This window comes from Atractosteus spatula, chromosome 6 (assembly GCF_055471065.1).
Source record: "Atractosteus spatula isolate fAtrSpa1 chromosome 6, fAtrSpa1.hap1, whole genome shotgun sequence".
In the NCBI taxonomy this organism is placed as follows: domain Eukaryota; kingdom Metazoa; phylum Chordata; class Actinopteri; order Semionotiformes; family Lepisosteidae; genus Atractosteus; species Atractosteus spatula.
The window spans coordinates 32,644,674-32,662,622 of NC_142711.1; the positions used below are offsets into that span (position 1 = coordinate 32,644,674).

The following is a 17,949-nucleotide window of genomic DNA, read 5'->3' on the forward strand; positions in this document are numbered from 1 at the left end:
ATGTGATATCGCTGTGCCTTGACTGTAAACCTTCAAACAGATCTTGAGTTATACTCATCAAAAATGAAACTCAATTAACTGGAATTGACTGAAAAATGATTTGAAGTACATGTAGAAAACCTTCTACCACTATAGAATAAATAAAACTATATTCAAACAATAAAAACATAAAAATAAAAATAAAAAATAGAACTAGTTTGCCCCCTTTAAATTGTCGCAGATGTTTTGCGAGTCAAGGAGGGGGGTGGGGAGTCATTTCAATAAAATTGTATTTGTATTTAGAACAGTATTTACAATACACAAACACATATAACAATGTATACTCAAGAAAATGAATAGAACGTTTTTGGTCTTGCAAGAATTCAGTAGTTCATATATTCTTGAATTAGAATTGTAACAGTCATTCGGTTATTCTGGTAGCATTCGGGACATCGAAGAATTATTTGACTTGTTTTCCATTAATAAAAAAATGAATTAATAGAACATACACGTTTCATAATGTACTATTAACTTAGAAAACATTTACCAGTCAAAGCAATTTACCAAATGTGATCTTTGCTAAACTGACAGACACGATGCTAAACAAACCGGCATGTCAGTCTTGGTCTGGACACCCTCCAACTCATGCAGTAAGTCCTCCACGCCGCCGCGTTTTCCCGGTATCCGAGAGCTGCTCTCGAGGGGGTGGTGTATTTGCTCAATTTTTCCGCTCCCCCCAGGAAGATCCGGTGCACTGACGTGGCCACAGGGAGCCGCCATCTTGTGGGAACGCCTTGAAGAGGAAGCGAGCGGTGCTGTGTGGTGGTAAGGTGGATAGTGAATTTACTTAATTTTTAATGGTATGACATGAAAAATCCCATAGATTACGTACGTTTGAGAGAACAAGCCAGCTGAAACTCGGGAGAAGTACGTGGGCGGGCAGTCGCAGGGTTTCAAATTTGACAGTAACACCGGGCCGGTTTTCAGGACGGACGCGATAAGGAGAAAACGGCCGATTGGCCTTTTCTTCTCAAGGTGTTTTACGGCTGTCTTGCTGTGGGAATGCCCACGGTTACATGGTACGGAACAATAAAAATGCATTTTCCCAGGAAACAATTCAACTGTAAAACTGAAATCGGCAGAAGTTATTGCAACTGTTTTCCTTGTGAGCCGATGTCCATGGTCTTTAGGCCCGAGTCTCCTCGGCTGACTCCTCTGTGTTTTCAGGAAAATGTAGCGTTTGAGACTGTAAAAATGATCTTCAAATCAAATGCGTGTAAAGTGCGTGGGAGGGGGATTTAGCGGTTTAGTAGTGGGTTTGGGGAAGCCGCTTTATTTGCAGCCGCTGTGTAAGACGGTCCTGTTCCTTTGTGGGACTGCGGAACGTCAGCACGCGGAACCGGAACCTTGGGGAGCCCTTTGAGGCAGCGCGAGCGCTGGGCAGTGCAGGAGGCTAGCAAGCCCGACTCCTGGCCCGGCATCGCAAAACCATCGTTTCGTTCTCTACGGGCTACTGTCGTGGTTGTTCCTCTCGCATTGCCTTCCCCTGGCTTAAATAAGCTTCAGTCAAGTCAAGATCTGAGCGCAGAAACCTGGGTGCGGTTTTGAAATAACGTCTTTTGCTTCTGACTGAACGTTTGCCAGTACTGTTACGTTACCGCCAGCGTTGTTTCCATTTCCATTTAAGTTTTTATTTTTGTTTTTCAGAGTTGTGCACATGTAAAAGCTTTCCCCCCCCACAAAGTGGAACATTCCGTGATCACTTTCAAAGGCCTAGCAATTTGAGGGTGTGAACAATATGCTGGCTGTTTTATTTCCTTAATAGGATGACAATAACAAATAAGAATGTGAGAGGTTTAGAGTGAAGTCTGTCGGCTTATCTAGCCTGTACAAATGTTAGTAGTTCATTAGAGAATCTCATCCAGCTGTTTCTTAAAAGACGCCAAGGCAGCAGCTGTAACAACACAGCTCACTACCTTGTCCCACCACTATTTGTGTGAAGACGTGCCTCCTTTCCTTAGTGCTCTTTCCCTGAGACATCTTCAGACCTGACGCCACATTCACTTCTTCCGTGCCCTAGCTTGTTTAGGTGTTTTTTCCTTGTGCAGCTATGTGGAGCTGTGTTGAAACATCTGAAATGACCTCACTGTTAGGTGGGTGGTTATTTCAGCTAACTGATTTTTACCACCATTGGGGAATGCAAATGCCCTCACCCACAGCTGTACCATCTTCACATGAAAGTATAGTTCTTAACATGGAGAGATGTTTAGCTAGAAATAATTGAATTAACATTTCAAATTGTTTAGCCTACTTCATACAGTCCATGGGGTATATTAAACTTTTTTGCTATAAACGTTTTTTTGACCGCGTGTTTTTGGGTGGCTTGTCAATGAATTAATTTAATAGCTTCCATTTTTTTAAGCTTTTGTAAAGATAGGATGCACAATCTTAAGATTGCTTGTAAAATGCTGTCAACTTGTCAATTCAGAAAAATATATTGGGAAGAGGTACAAGACCAGGACACCCCACAAGCTTCCAACATCTTGTTTTATCACTTGAATTCCATGCTATAAAAAAATTGACATTTTGGTCTACATCTACCCAAACGTAGCACTGGGCTGTATAGCCGGCCATGAAGCATTCTTCATAACAAACCAGTTATAGCTCGCAGACATCTGTGTTGCATAACTGAAAAAACAGAATATCTGTGGGGTTACATCACTGAACAAGTTATCTAGTTTTTAGTTCTACTTATCTGATGTTTATTTCTTAAACAAGACATAGGGCTATTTTACTCTTATGCTAGAGCTGGAGTTGGCAATAAAAGACCCATTTTGGAATGTGAATTAAGGAAAATGGAACAATAAGAAGACCTGTGAAAGAGGGGTGATTGAATTAATCCTGTGATCAGTGAGTTATTCAGAATCCAACACTGTCAAGTATGTATGGATGTGCAGAATTTATTTATGCAGTAATAAGCACATCATTTGCCATCAACAGTTCCTGATAGTATATGTTATTTTTTTGTTTTTACAAGGTGGCAAAAAACCTAAAAGTGTGTTTAGAAGTTTTTCAGATGCTTTCATCCATACTGTGGAAATACTGGTGGTCTTGAAAAGGTAAACTATTGATGGAACACAATAGTTTATGCAGACATGGTGCTCAAGATGTAAAGGGTGAAATCTTGCAGTATGTGTTAACCTGCTTGTCTCAATGAGCAGAGTCTTTGGAGACTGTTAAGCTCTGATGTTATTTCATTATGTCTACAAATGTGTACTTACAAGTAGATAATTTAATAAAATTAACTAGACAGTTATTCAAATAGAAGTAATTTATATTGTTACAAAATTAAACATAAGTAGATCAGGATTACTTAAAAAGTGTCACCTGTCATATTCATTACCCATGAATGACCAATTTGTAATTTCAAATTACATACCCTTTTTATAGATGTTTATGTTTTAAGCCTAATTGTATTCACTCATGCATGGCATCCTGCAGGAAATCATTTATAGGAAGCTCATACCCTCACACCTTCATAGGGATAATTTTGGGATGTCTTGCTTCACACTATGTTTTAGGTACCTCCAAGGTTCAGGAAAAAGAGATTGGATTTCATAAACCACTTGAAAATAACTTGGGATTTTGAAGAAACCACTGGCATCTGTTTATGAATTCATCTACCCCTTTTGCCCTATTTCATTGTATTCTTTCATGGAGGTCTAAATATCACAGTAAATCTAAAAGACTCTGCAGAAATAAAAGCAGTTCTTATGTTAAGCCCTAAAAAAAGTAACAGGATCACTAGCTAATGTTTGTACACTAGATAAATTCTTGCCACCCCAGTAGTTGAACACCTGATGAATTGCGAATGTTGCATGACATAAAACCATGAGTTAAAGGAAGTAATACTTGGAGAAGAAAAACCATACAGACTGTGTTCATCTAATGCTAGAAATTGTATCTCCTTTTGGATAAGGGGTTCTAGCATTAAGCGGTTGTCCGGGCATACATTGTTGCAGCTGTATTTGATCTCATGATATTTTTTCCCTTTGTAGCTTGCATTCATTATCGTTAATTGGTCAGATATAGTATGCCATAAGAAAATAACAGCCATGGTCTCAGTATACGTACATGTACAATGGTGCTTCTGTATACTATTTCTTTTGAATAATGTTTCATTATTAGGAATGCTCTGTTTTTGCCATTTTATTCCATAATTGTCTCTGAAGTTTCCTCAAGTATTCTTGGTTTTAGGTCCAAGTGAAAACCCTTTCGACACATGTCCCTCAGTACTATTGTGACCAGGCTGGATTATGCTACTGTTGCTTCTGCTTACAGTGGAATTCTTGTGGAACATGGTTGGAACTTAGAACAGCTTTGTCAGCTTCTGCTTTTGTGTGCATGTGAAAGACTTTCTTTTCAACCATAACTAGGTCTGTTCTATGATTTAATCCCCCCCCTCCTCCACGTGCTGCATGTAACTGATGGCTAAGTCATTTGACAGTGGGTTAGCAATTGTTTTGTGCAAACAAAAGAGATTGGAAGGCCTAGTTTCAGTGTATGCAGGAGACAGTTGTGCCTCTCCTTCTAACCTTTTAATGTTCCAGAAGCTTTGTTGTAAAACCTAAAATTCTGCTTGTGGCAATTGGATGGTCAGAACATCTCAAGAGCTGTAGACCATGTTTAAACCATGTTAAAGCTTATAGCCCTGTCTTTTCTAAACTATGTCTAATATGTAGTCAATATTGTCTTTAGCATAATCCTTTCCTATTGCAAGAAATTGTGTTCTTTACCGTTGTGAAATTCTTATTTCTGAACTGCTGTGAACTTACCAATTCATATAGATTTAATAAAGTTTGTGAGGGATGGTAATTGCCTCAGAATTACATTTCCCAGTGGCACTGGATGAAAATGTGCCTATACAAAAATAAATGTAACTTCGATTACTTGTGTATCAGATGCTTCAACGTTTAGGTCATGCTTTTGCCCCTTTTTGTCTCCCCAGCGTAATCATATTTTATTACTCTTTACTATATGGTTGTTCCCTGAATTCTGTAAGCACAATTTTGCCTTATGATACTTCTAAAAGTGATAGAATCAATTGAGAATCAGTTTGTATTTCCTTTGCTCTATGTACCCTTTCAGAGTAGACATAAGAAATTGAAAGTTTTTGTGCTTCATTCATCTGTCAGTATGAGATTAATTATTCTCATCTCTTTGCTTTCAGATTTTTCCTTTGGCCAGTGTTGGACACTTTGTGTTTCAGCCATGGGAAATGTATTTGCAAGTGTCTTCAAAGGCCTATTTGGCAAGAAAGAAATGCGAATTCTCATGGTAGGCCTAGATGCTGCTGGAAAGACAACTATTCTTTACAAACTTAAACTTGGTGAAATCGTGACCACTATTCCCACTATAGGTAAGTGGTTAATAATAAACTTTATTTTATATCTCGTCTTTCAAGGTGGCTTCTCAAAGCACTTTACAGAATGACAACAACAATAAAAAATATACACAATATATGCACAATGAGAAGAGACAGTAGATGGGGGTACTGAATACCATAGGAGCAGAGGGGTAAAGAAGGTTTTGAGTCTAGAGTTGATGGAATCACTGGTATCCTTGGGATGAGAGTTCCAGAGCTTTGGGGCATAACAGGAGAAGGCCCTGTCACCCATAAAGTGTTGACATGCTTGGGTGATAGGAGACCAGAATTAGAAGAGCGAAGGTTGTGAGGTGGGGAGTAGGACAGGTACTGAACTGCCAAGCCATGCAGAGGTTACTCAGGTTACTCTTGGCTCCATTTGATGAGCAAAAATGACTGTGCCATCCATATGTAATGATAATGGCTATGAAACCTGAATAAGAAACAGGTTGGATATCTTGCTTTAAACAACTCTAAAAATATGATATTATGATTGTAATACCATTGCACTGAATGATGCATATTTGTCACATAACTGAATTCCATGGGAAAGCATGGGAGTCACATTTATTTAAACCTCACACACCTTCTGTAACATTTTTTTGCAATTGAAATGAAATCTTCCAGAACTATACAGTGGTCTCTGAAGGTGTCCTGTTTCTCTGGGATGGAAAACATTAAGTAGTAGCAGCAGCATTATTGTTAAGGTCAGAGAGCCCTATGAATACTGCAGGCAAATGTTCATAGATCTTCACACAATTGGGGATGGTTATAAAAGAATTAACAAAAAGCTGGATCTACCCCTTTTCACTGTTGTGTCCATTATTAAGACATTTAAGGTTACTAGGATACAGGCAACCCTGCCAGGAAGAGGTTGCAAGTATGTGTTGTCACCATAGTCACAACTACTCCTGTGGTAACTGAAAATCCAAAGTCTGCAGTTGAAGATTTCCAGCACAGACTGGCGTCTTCAGGACACAAAATGTCAGAAATTGCCATTTTACTTTGCCTGCGTGGGTACAGCATTCAAGGTTCAGTTGCAAGGAAGCAGAAAAAAGCCACCTCTAGTTTATGTAACGACATCCAATGACAGTTGGAATCATGCCGTATGATCTGATTAAATAAAAATTGAACTTTTTACATATGCTTATTGGCACTCTTTGGTGTAAAATGTCATATTGAGAAAACACGTGTCCACTGTGGAATATGATGGGACGGGTTTGTTAAAATTTGTTTGTATTTACAGGGCCTTGAGCCCTTATTAAGATGAGAATAATAAGCACCAACACGTAAAATAAAAATATAATTAAATTTTCACACATTTCAGTTGATTCATGACTTGAATAGCATGAAACAATGTTTAGTAAACTATTTCAGTAGAATGTTTTTGCAGCCCAGGCTATAGCACTATATCCGTACTTGTAGAATCATTTGCTCCATCAAAAGGATACAAATGTTTTAATTTTTACAAGATTCTTCTTGAGAACTTTGCTGATGGTGACAGAAACTTTGTACTCTCATATTGTAGGTAATACCCGCTTTTACTCCAAGTTTCTTTTCCATGTCTCCAAATTCATATCTTTCTCTCTTTTCTTCTATGTCTGTCAGACACATGTCACTCTAAGAAGTAGAGCTAAAAGAATTAAGTGAATCAGACCTGTTTCTGTATATGGTTGCATATGGTCTTTATACTGTCAGGTAAAAAGTTTCAGAGTCAAATTAAAATGGAATTGTAGATTGTCAAACATATGTAAATGTTTTGCAGTTACTTGAAAACTTACCTCAAACTGTGATTCTATACCATCCATTTATATCCCTGGATGAATACTACCAATAATCTTGTGAGGGGGAGAAATACATTATTAGACAATTACATTTGTTATGTTAGAAAATAACACTAACATGAAAACTGCTTTTGCACATAGTTGACAAAATACACTTTTAAAAGACATCTTGGACAGCTTCTGTTGGCAAAACTGTAATGCTTTTGGTATTTCTTGAAGCTTTGTTGAAAACCTGGGTTTACACTACGTTTTCTAATTTCAGAGATGTCTAATAAGAGGTTTTTCTGTGCTCTGCAGGTTTTAATGTTGAAACAGTAGAATACAAGAACATAAGTTTCACAGTGTGGGATGTAGGTGGTCAGGATAAAATTCGACCTCTGTGGCGTCATTACTTCCAGAACACGCAGGGTAAGTTTTCTCTTTTCCCAGTTAGGTACAAGTGTGTTTAATGGAAAATATCCAACATAAGACAAATTGTGGAACAGTCACTTAGTGTGGTAACATGAATAAAAGTAAGCCTTTAAGAATAAACATTTGTTAGAGACTGAAATGCCCAGAAATCAGAGCCAACATACAACTGAAATGCGCTGTTTCTTGAGCAGCCTTCTCAGCTTTTATCCTGGGTATACATCTGCAGGTTTTAAGGTCAAGCTGATCTGAACTCTTATTTTACCTAATATTAGGATTAATTTAATCTCTTTAGGCCATATTCATAAAAGTTAACTGTCATGTTAAATCTTATAAGGAAACACTACAATGGAAGTTGGAAAGTGACAAATCTTTCAGCATACTCAAATACCTTTTGTTGCATTGGAATTTGAAGTTTTTTACTTACAAAGTGGGTGGTAAACTAATTGTTAATATTTAAGAATTAATGTGCCTTATTTCAGTTCATTACCATGCTGCAGATTGCATTTTGTGATTAAAATTTTGCAAAGATTGCAATGAAACCACTTGATAGTTTTAGCTGAGGATTCAATTTAAGTTGCACGCAGTTAAGTTTAATTTTGTAATTATCTGATATCATTTCAGTAGTTACGCAGTTAACATTAGCTTGGTACTCTGTAACCAGTTGCTTTTAGGTTTTAGTGAAATAGGAAAAGACCTACAGTAGGTGATCTACAAGTATCATTAAAAGTTTAAATGTGTGCTAAAATTATTAATTTAAATATAAATATTTCAGAAAACTGAAAAATTAAAAAATCATTTTGCTTTGGAGCTGTTAAGCAATGTCTAAAATGTTTTTGCACATAAAACATTTTAATTTGCTTGCAAATAATATTGTTAAACAGTTCAGTACAAACAAAAGCAAGATAAAACAATGCGTGTCGCCAATTTGTGAATTAACTATAGACTGTGGTAGTGTTCTCTTTTACTTCATACTGGTAAGCTGAATACAATGCTAGAAGTAAAGAATATATTTAAAAATGGACAGGACATGTTAACATGGTACATCTACCTGAAACAGGATGACTTTGTGTATTTCATAAATATAACTAAATTAATTAAACCTTGGAACTCGTCAATTTGTAATTTCCTAAAATGAAGTCTGAAAAAATGCTTTCTTTACAGTGTCGTTTCTATTTAAGAAATTGCAGGGTTTGCTTTATTGCGTGAGCTGTACACAGGGAAAAAGCTGAGTGCGTCAAGGAACTAATATGAAACGATAATGTGGATTTGGTGACAGCAACTGTTAAATGCAGGAAAAGATTCTTGGATCTACGAACTTGAAAATGAACATAGCTCATGGGTTGAATAAACATTGCATGACTAACGTTACTTGGAAAAACACCCCTGGGATGAGAATCAGGATTGTGGTTGTACATGATTGCATACCTCTTATGCCTTTCACTAACAAATTCAAAAAGCATGATTTCAAAGGTTTACCTAAATGTCACAAACTGCATAGAAAACACTGCAAAATGCCTCATATGGTCACCTGTGGCATCACATGCTTAAGTTATTTGTGTGCCATTCAGTAGCCTTTTACTGAGCCAGGTAGAATTTGATATTGTTACCAATTCAAAATGTGATTCTAAACATTTGTAACAAGCTGAAGATCACTGTCAAGATTAAAAACTTAAGAGTTGGCAGTATGTCTGAACTTTTGAAAAAGATGGTTTTGTTAACTGTTGTGTACTGATTGTACTAACATTATACAGCAAACATTTTTGTTAAATATATCCATTATATCAGCTTTTGGAGCTGATTTTCTGCCTTGACAATCTATTCAATTATTTGTATTAATAATCAGAGAACTTGAGAAGCTACAAATGAGCAAGTAATGTGGATTTTTAGCTTGTTTATTAGTAGCTAACTAATCTAAGAATTTCAACCAGCTGTCTCTTGAAATAAGTAATGGTATTGGCTTCAACAGCATGGTCTGATAGTTTCATACTCCCACAACCCTTTCTTTAAGTACTATTCTGTTATATACATTAACTGTTCAAAATTAAAAGCATCTTGGAAAAAAACTAACAGTATTATTGACTAGATATTCAAAACATACTGCTGTCTTGTGATGAGTCACGTATAGATTTGTACAACTTTGCACATTATGCAACCTGGTCTTAATAAATATTTTTTATTGATTACAGGTTTAATCTTTGTGGTAGATAGTAACGATAGAGAACGAGTAAATGAAGCCAGAGAAGAATTAATGAGAATGTTAGCAGAAGACGAGCTTAGAGATGCTGTTTTACTAGTGTTTGCAAATAAGCAGGTATGTTTTAACTTTCTTCATTTCAAGGCTTTACTCTTCTGTGTATGTTATTGCTTTCTATATAAGTATTATAAAGCTGTGTGCAAGAACAAATAACAGAATATTAATGGTGAAAAAGCAAGCAGTTAGTATTTAATCATCTAGTCCTTATAACCTTAGACTCTTCCAGCTGACTTTTGAATAGACAAGTATGTAATGCCTTTTGTTGTACATGAACAATTTGACTTTTTCAATTATTTATCTTGTTTGAGTGTTATAGAAATGTGTGCTTCTGTTAGGGTGATTTAGAATGTTTAATTTAGCTGTTATTCTGATTATTAGTGCTTCGCTGTAAAACAATACAATTAGATTCAGCTATCAGTGTGTGTGATACAGTACAAGCAATATTAAGTACATTGTCTTGATTTTATCACCTTTAATTCTAATAAGTATGCTTTTTTTCCATGGTGCAGGACCTTCCAAATGCAATGAATGCAGCAGAAATCACAGACAAGCTTGGACTGCATTCTCTCCGTCACAGGAACTGGTACATCCAGGCCACCTGTGCCACCAGTGGCGATGGTCTCTATGAAGGACTGGACTGGTTGTCTAATCAACTCCGAACCCAGAAATAACTCCAGTCTTGTGTCCTCTTTCCATCCTCATCTCCTCTCCTTCTTCCTGCTTTATTCTCTGATGTGGCAAACTGTACTACTTTGTGGTATTGAGTGCCGGAAGCCGACCTCATTTCATTTCTATTGTCACAATATGTATTATGAAGCCACACCTTTTAGTTGTGGGGGGAACGAGCTCAGAAGCAGTTAGATTTCTTATTTAATGTAAATAGTCTTTTTGTAATGAGGCAGCTTCTGGCACTCCTATGCAATATTTACTCAGCTTTTATTCTTTTTCTCGTCCATTTTTGTACAAATTTTGACTGACGTACCTCTGTGTAGTACTGGAAAAGGAATATAAGAACCTCGCAAATACTTATTTAGAAAGGTCCATATGACAGTTTTAATAGTATCCAGTTTCTTTCCATTTTCTGATCTCCGTGTTGAGATTTTCTTTTAATTGGATGCTGATTTTTAACTTCTAGTACTGTATGAGTGGTGCAATCTTGAATCTTATCGGTCACTGAAAGTGAAGGAAGCCTGTGAAAGCGCACAGATGCACTACTCTCAATGAAGTGGTTACATTAAACTCAGCAGGTATTAGTCATGCTTTAAAACTTCAGACAAGCTTGGCGTTGCCTGATGCGTACTGTGTAGTTACCATGTAATTAACCACAGTCTGTGATGCTAATGCCAAGGCGAAGTTCATTTTAAATCCTGTTGGTTCTTTCATGAGCCTCTGCAGTTTGTCATTTGAAAGGACTGATGGCTTAATTTTTTTTGCCTTTTTTAAAGTTAATAAAGGTCGGGCTGGATTATGCATGGAGTGTCTTTCAGGTCTCTAAAAGCTTAATGATGTAAACAGGCCAAGAGTCCAATAATTGTTTCTTTTTAAAACTTACCAGTGACAATTGTCTCTGCAGATCTCTGTCCCTTTTTTTGCTTCATGAGTTCTGGATAAAATATTCATAGTGACTTACCGCTTTTTTTTTAACTTAGTTGAATTACCAAAAATACCTTTTCAAGTCATTCCATTCAAGTGTTATGTACACACCTAAATCCGGTCTTTTCAGTGCAGCTGGATTTTGTTTGAGCTACAAGGTCAGATTTGCCATTTCACCAAAAAGCCTATTTTTTCCTGTTTTGATCAACACTGAAGATTAAGTTGTCTGGAATTAATTTGTGGGTCTTTCTCTTTGGGGGTTTTTTTTATTTCATAGTGTGACTTTTTCTTATTTACTCAGTTGTTTTTTATGTAAACTTATTTTCATTTTGACAGATAAGCACTGTAATTAAAGTTATTAGAATAAAATATGAAAGGCATTCATGTCATTTTGTTTCATGAATTAATACCACCTGCTCACACAAGAATATTGTTGCAGTCAGATCGCAAATTACAGGAATGTCAGTTGTTGACATTGATTTTGCAGACCAGCAAGGGTCTACTAATGCTCTCAAGTGAAACTTGGAGACTTGATTGCAACAACTAGCTTAACTTGCATCTGACATGAATTTGTGGGGCTCAACTTCCTTTTTCAATGTAGAACTTGAACTTAGAATGGAGTCTTTCTCCTTGGGATTGTGACAGGAATACAGTATTGAATAATGCTGTCCATGTTCATTTATTTTCAGTACCTCTGGTGTCTTTTCCATCGGCACAAAAGATCCTCTTTGTTTTCAGGTAACTCTTTGTAAAATAGGCTTTTAGCTCCAGGATCACAGGTTGTCTCGCCTTCCTGCGGTGGCCAGAAAGCAAATGCGACTAGTGCTGCTGTAGTGGGGTGACACAGAGGAAACTCTTTTACTGATTGTGTACCTGTAGTACTGGACAGTTTACATGACTGTTGTCCAATTCCTTTGATCCTTTTATCCTTTGCATTGTGGTTTTGTTGCACAGAAAGAAGCACTAAGCCAGATGGACAGATGTGTTTACGCATCAGAATTGAATTGTTACCCTATTTTAAATCAGGTATTTTGATTTGAGGTAACAAAAATTTTTTGTTCAAGAAAAAAGTGGTCTGTGAGCTGTTTCCCTGATATGCATTAATGGGTTTCACTGAAAAGCGAAAAATAAAGGGTGTATAAACATGTTAAAAATACTATGACACTTTTTATGAAAGTGAAGTCATGCTTTCAAAGCAAGTGGTACATTTTGCTGTCCTATTTCGAATTGTGATATGGTTCACTAAAGCTTATTTTACACAAGAATTTTGTAACTTTGGAGACTTGAATGATACAAAGAATTATATTAATGACCCAAGAGACTGAATGGCGCATGTGCATGTTTTGTCAAAAAGTATGCATCTACTCATGCCAAATGTACTATAGGTCTTGTTTCTGGTATAAATAAAAGGAAGTTCTCAGATTAATCGATCAGTTTTTTTTAACAATTTCTTGGAAAAAGTGTACACAATGCTAGAATATTATTTAACCACAAATCTTGGAAGCTACATACAATTACATGTACATTTCATTTCCACCTTTTTCTCTTCCAGAGGTACTTCTGGATTTTTTATCCAGGTCTCGCTGGAGTTTTGCAAATGTTTGTCAAACTGATACTTCTCCCAGCAATACAACTTCATAATACACTTCTGTAATCATGGTCCACTGTTACTAAGGAGTCCTTAATTTACACAGAAAGGTTGCTACTACATTAATGTGCTGTGGATTAAATACTGCTTGTGAGTTGTTACCTCCTTGGATCATAAAGCTGGGAGAGAAAATTTAATCTTGCACCAACCTGGCCATTTGTAATCTGTTTACCACCACCGAACTAAGTTAATGGCTCAATTTTGCATAGTGTTTTGGCAGATCTTTATTTTCTCCATATTCGGCCTTGGTCAAAATGATGTGTAATTTGTTGATTAAAGACTATTTAAAAGAGATCAGATGAAATGGCGTTCAGAGATATTTGAATTGCTAATAAATTTAGGTGCTACTGTAGGATTTACATATGCTTCTATTGCTGATATGGTTATGGGACACAGTAAGTTATAGAGAATTTGGTGTGGCATCCTGTTAAAAGAAAGAGAACTGAATGTTAATTTTGTTTTGTTCATGCTTCCATAAAATGTACTGATTTATAAAAAGGTTGAGAAACCTTGCTCAAAACTACATAAATAGCAGTGTCCCCTCTGGAATCCCGCAACCTTTAGAGTCCCGAACCCTAAGTCAAAATACAATCCTGTTGAATCAGGCGCACTTCAGTAGATTTGGAGTAATATGCAAGTTCAACAAAAAGAAAAACATTCACTTGACATGTGCTCTGATGTTTGTTCAATACTGTCCATAATGTAAAGCTACACACCAATCACTCACAGGCAATTTAATTTCCATTTCATTTAAAATTAAACGTCACACTTTTTGCTTTAATCTGGTTACAGGGAATGTGTAGGTTTGCCCAGTTAAGTCTAACTTGGATGAGTCAACAAGCAACACGGGGTAATTCAACAAGAACAAAAAAAAAGAATCCATGCTTGACGACCAGCTTTTTCACCGACACTTCAAAAAAATAATGGCACTATTCCTACAATGTGCAGGGAGTGGTTTACTGAGCAGCTTAGGTGCAAATCACAAAGATGTATCATTAATCAGTCTTGGGCAGATGTCATTACACTCAGCTTCTTTTTTGTGGTAAGTCATGTGTGGTCCCAACTGCTTGCCAACATGATCTTGGAAGTTACCCCGTGTTTGCAGTTTATAAAAATTTTGGAGTCAGATTGTGTGCATCTTAGGAAAGGATTTCTTTCAGCTCCTGACAGCAGATGACAAAAATTAACCTTTATTTTTTAAGCAACCCCATGTTGCCTATCTGTGGAGAATGTGTAACTGTAGGTGCTAAACATTAAACTGAAATTATTGATATTTAAAAAGTGCCATGATGGATTTTATGGATGACAATTTAATATTTTTGTTCAGATTTTTTAAGTTCAGAACTTAAAGATGGACCTGGGGTTTATCTTGCTAACAATCTCATTATAATATAAGAAATGTCAGTAACAGCTGAATTTTTGTAGTGTTTTTCCTGTATTGTATATCGCAGGGATCACACTTCATTCACCACTGAAGTGAAAATATGCCAGAGATATTCATTCCTGATCCTGGATCACCAGGTCTTCTGTATGTACCCATAGTCCAATGCAGGGTTGCAGAAAGATGGAACTTAACCTGGGAAGACAGTAGGTGGCAGGCAGGAAAACTGCTGAAAGGGACACCAGTCTGTTTTGTAACTTGTATTCTTCAATAACAAAAGAGCTGCGAATAGTAGTAATGTAGACCAGTTAGTCTAATCATTAACAGTACATGGAATGAGAACTAGACAACACAGCAATCCTGCAGGATTCAGCAGATCATGTGGAGAGGCAAGAAATTGTTTTACCAGTCGAGAATATTAGGGAAGCGAGATAGGATAAGACAAGAGGTAAGCCAGGCCACATGGGTCAACACCCCTACCCTTACCAACATCTGCATGGAATATTTAATAACCCAACTGGGGTTAATCAAGACATCAGTTTACATTAAGTTTATCATCTGAAGGATGTAAATTCCTATAACATAGTGTTCCCCATCACTGTATTGAGGCATTGGTTTTGGAAATTCTATTCTAATTGGAACTGATGTGGAATGAAATCCTGCATTAGAGGTTTCCTGTCCTAGTGCTAACTAGGCCCTGTCTTGCTTAGCTTCTGAGATTTGAAGAGATCAGGCTGCAAGTCCTTGATATTGTGAAGCTGAAGCAGCAGTAAGTGCCAAAGACTTGGCATTTAAATATGGTTTGGCTCTCTGTAGTACACCAGTGGAGATTTAGTTTGCTATAAATCAATTGAATTTCTCTGGCCTTTACTAAAGAAATTTGACAGATACCTATTGTGTTTTAATTATCATAGTGATTAATACAATTTTATTTGTGTTTTAAAGAATTTCAAATCAGTGTAAAGAGCTCCTACAAGACACGATAGAAACAAAAATAAAATAATGCAAATTGGCTTGCCTTGACCTTTTACTTGGCTTGTAATTATGCATTATATACTTCAATGAAAATATAGCAAGTTTTGAAAAATGTTGACAGTCTTTGAATCTCTTAATAATTAGGTAATGAATTCCTGTTGCACATGAATGGCATGATGTGACTTGAGTGCTGGGAATGGATACAACATCTAAACAGGTAAAGAAGTGTAGGCCAACAATGCATCCACTACAACATTGCCCCAGTAACAGAGTCCAAGAAGCTTAGTGCAGAAGCAGAAGATACAGTTGCTGAGTAAATAGTCAAGGGTAATTAGTGTCTTACGACAGCCTGCTCAAGAGACCTAAAGGGGGCGCTCACCCTGCGGTCCATGTGGGTCCTAATGCCCCAGTTTAGTGATGGGGACACTATACTGTAAACAGGCGCTGTCCTTCGGATGAGACGTAAAACCGAGGTACTGACTCTATGTGGTCCTTAAAAATCCCAGAGTGTTTCTCGAAAAGAGTAGGGGTGTAACACCGGCGTCCTGGCCAAATTTCCCATTGGCCCCTACCAATCATGGACTCATAATAATCCCCATCTATGAACTGGCTTCATTACTCTGCTCTCCTCCCCACTGATAGCTGAGCGTTCTGGCACACTATGGCTGCCGTCGCATCATCCAGGTGGATGCTGCACATTGGTGGTGGTGGAGGGGATCCCCATTACCTGTAAAGCGCTTTGAGTGGAGTGTCCAGAAAAGCGCTATATATGTGTAAGCAATTATTATTATTATTATTATTATTATTATTATTATTATTATAGACTACTGCTGTGACACTTATTAAGTACAGCCCAGTCCACAGTTAGTCTTGAGACTTCTGTTGGATCATAACATTCATCAGAGCTAGTTGATAGCAAACACAATTCTATTGCTAATTAACCTTAATCTGAGCCAATATAACAAAGATGGCCTTAAATCTGTGAACTAGAGTGAGAGATGAAATTGTATTTTTGACGCCTAGAGCTAAGGTGCAAGTATAAATCAAGCTGCCTAGTCATGCTGTTAAAGCTGATGCCCTGGCGTCTTCAAAAAACTTTCTAGACGTGACCCTTTCATCAGTTAATTAACTCAGTGAACTAGGTGGGCTGTCTTCTCATTTGAAATCTTGTATCTTCTTCCCATTTGCATCCATTCGTATGAGGCAGAACGAGAGCTCGTCTACCACTGCCCTTCGAGGCAGAGAGTGTGCCACTCCTGTGTGGAAATCAGGGGCAGCTGGTTTATCTCACAGCTGCCTGCAGAGAAGATTATGAGTACGACTGGGGCCACAAGGCACCTTGTAGCTCATTATTGTCGACCTTCTGGCAGAGATGAAATGCTTTGCCTCTATATGCCCTAGGTCACAGCTAGGACTGTACAACCCGCTGCATAACACTCACACTGACACCAATTAATAACATAAAGACATGCAGCTGGTCTGAGTTCAACAGCACTGAATACTTACTGCAATAGGATGTAGAAAGTGGAAGAAAGGATCTCAGCCTCCCTTTCTCCATCCCCCATGTTCTCCAATTACTACTTGTACCCCAAGGTGGAAGTTTGCTTTCCAAAAGTGACCCTGGGTTGGAAATCCACTCTTCTGCTTCAGTTCCAGGTGGAATATAGTGTCAGATGCCGCAGAGAGAAAAGAGACAGAGAGGTGGTTTCTAGATCTTTAGGGTTAAACAAAGGTGTGATTTTGCTGACTTCATAACTATGAAATCTATGGAAAACAAAAAATCTTTTAAAAAAATCTACGTGAATGCCAGGTGGCTCCGATACCTTCACAAATGTTCTAGAAAGGAAATATCGATGATAAATGAACATGTTATTGGAGTATAATTTCCTGGTCATCCACGTACAGAATGCTGTACAATTCCTTATTCATTTACATACAGTAGTAGTCATTTCAATACATGCATTACTTAAATCAGGAGCAAATATAATAATCATGATCTTAATATAGTAATAATCCTTCAAACTTTGAAGTCTCTCCCTTTGTAACACATGTGATGACTATATAGATAAATGTTGGAAAAGCCTTCAGACTAGGAATGCTTCTTCCTCTGATCAGGAGACAAGGGCATTAGACCGCTGTCACCAACTCTTACAATTCTATTACTAAGGCCAGTTATCATCATCAGAAATTCTGAGTTTCAGGTTATATAAAATACATGTAAAATAACAGGTGATATCACACTTCACCCTTTTACGTTGCCCCAGGTTAGGCTTTGGCCTTGCTAATAACACAGTCTTCTTAACCTCCTTAGCACTGGAAATCCTCAGCCTTAGTCCTCTGGTGACAGCTAACAATTATCTAAATTTCCTTCCTACCTCAGTCTTAACAAAAGTGTGTTATACAGAATGTCTAAATAAGTAAGAAATGTACAAAATACAAATTTTGTGTTTGGAAAAAGAAAACAAATAATAAAACATACCACATACTTAAACTGCATGA

The 17,949-nt window shown here is 37.2% G+C and overlaps 1 protein-coding gene across 2 annotated transcripts; it reads left to right on the forward strand.

Moving 5' to 3' along the window:
- Positions 1-735: 735 nt before the first annotated feature.
- arf1 (ARF GTPase 1) lies at positions 736-12,869 on the forward strand. Of its 2 annotated transcripts, none has more exons than XM_088918335.1 (5): positions 736-809; positions 5,210-5,398; positions 7,486-7,596; positions 9,786-9,910; positions 10,363-12,869. In XM_088918335.1, exons 2-5 carry the CDS (start codon positions 5,251-5,253, stop codon positions 10,522-10,524), a joined length of 546 nt encoding a protein of 181 aa, XP_088774461.1. In that variant the 5' UTR covers positions 736-809; positions 5,210-5,250; the 3' UTR covers positions 10,525-12,869. The 2 variants fall into 2 exon arrangements, with proteins under 2 accessions (XP_088774461.1, XP_088774460.1); XM_088918334.1 differs by having other exon boundaries at positions 739-804.
- Positions 12,870-17,949: the final 5,080 nt, after the last annotated feature.

What these genes read in the sequence shown, in the direction of transcription:
- arf1 (XM_088918335.1), top strand. Translation starts at nt 5,251, where the DNA reads ATGGGAAATGTATTTGCAAGTGTCTTCAAAGGCCTATTTGGCAAGAAA. An exon ending in TTACTTCCAGAACACGCAGG is followed by an intron (nt 7,597 to 9,785) that starts GTAAGTTTTCTC and finishes TATTGATTACAG; the next exon opens with GTTTAATCTTTGTGGTAGAT. An exon ending in TAGTGTTTGCAAATAAGCAG is followed by an intron (nt 9,911 to 10,362) that starts GTATGTTTTAAC and finishes TCCATGGTGCAG; the next exon opens with GACCTTCCAAATGCAATGAA.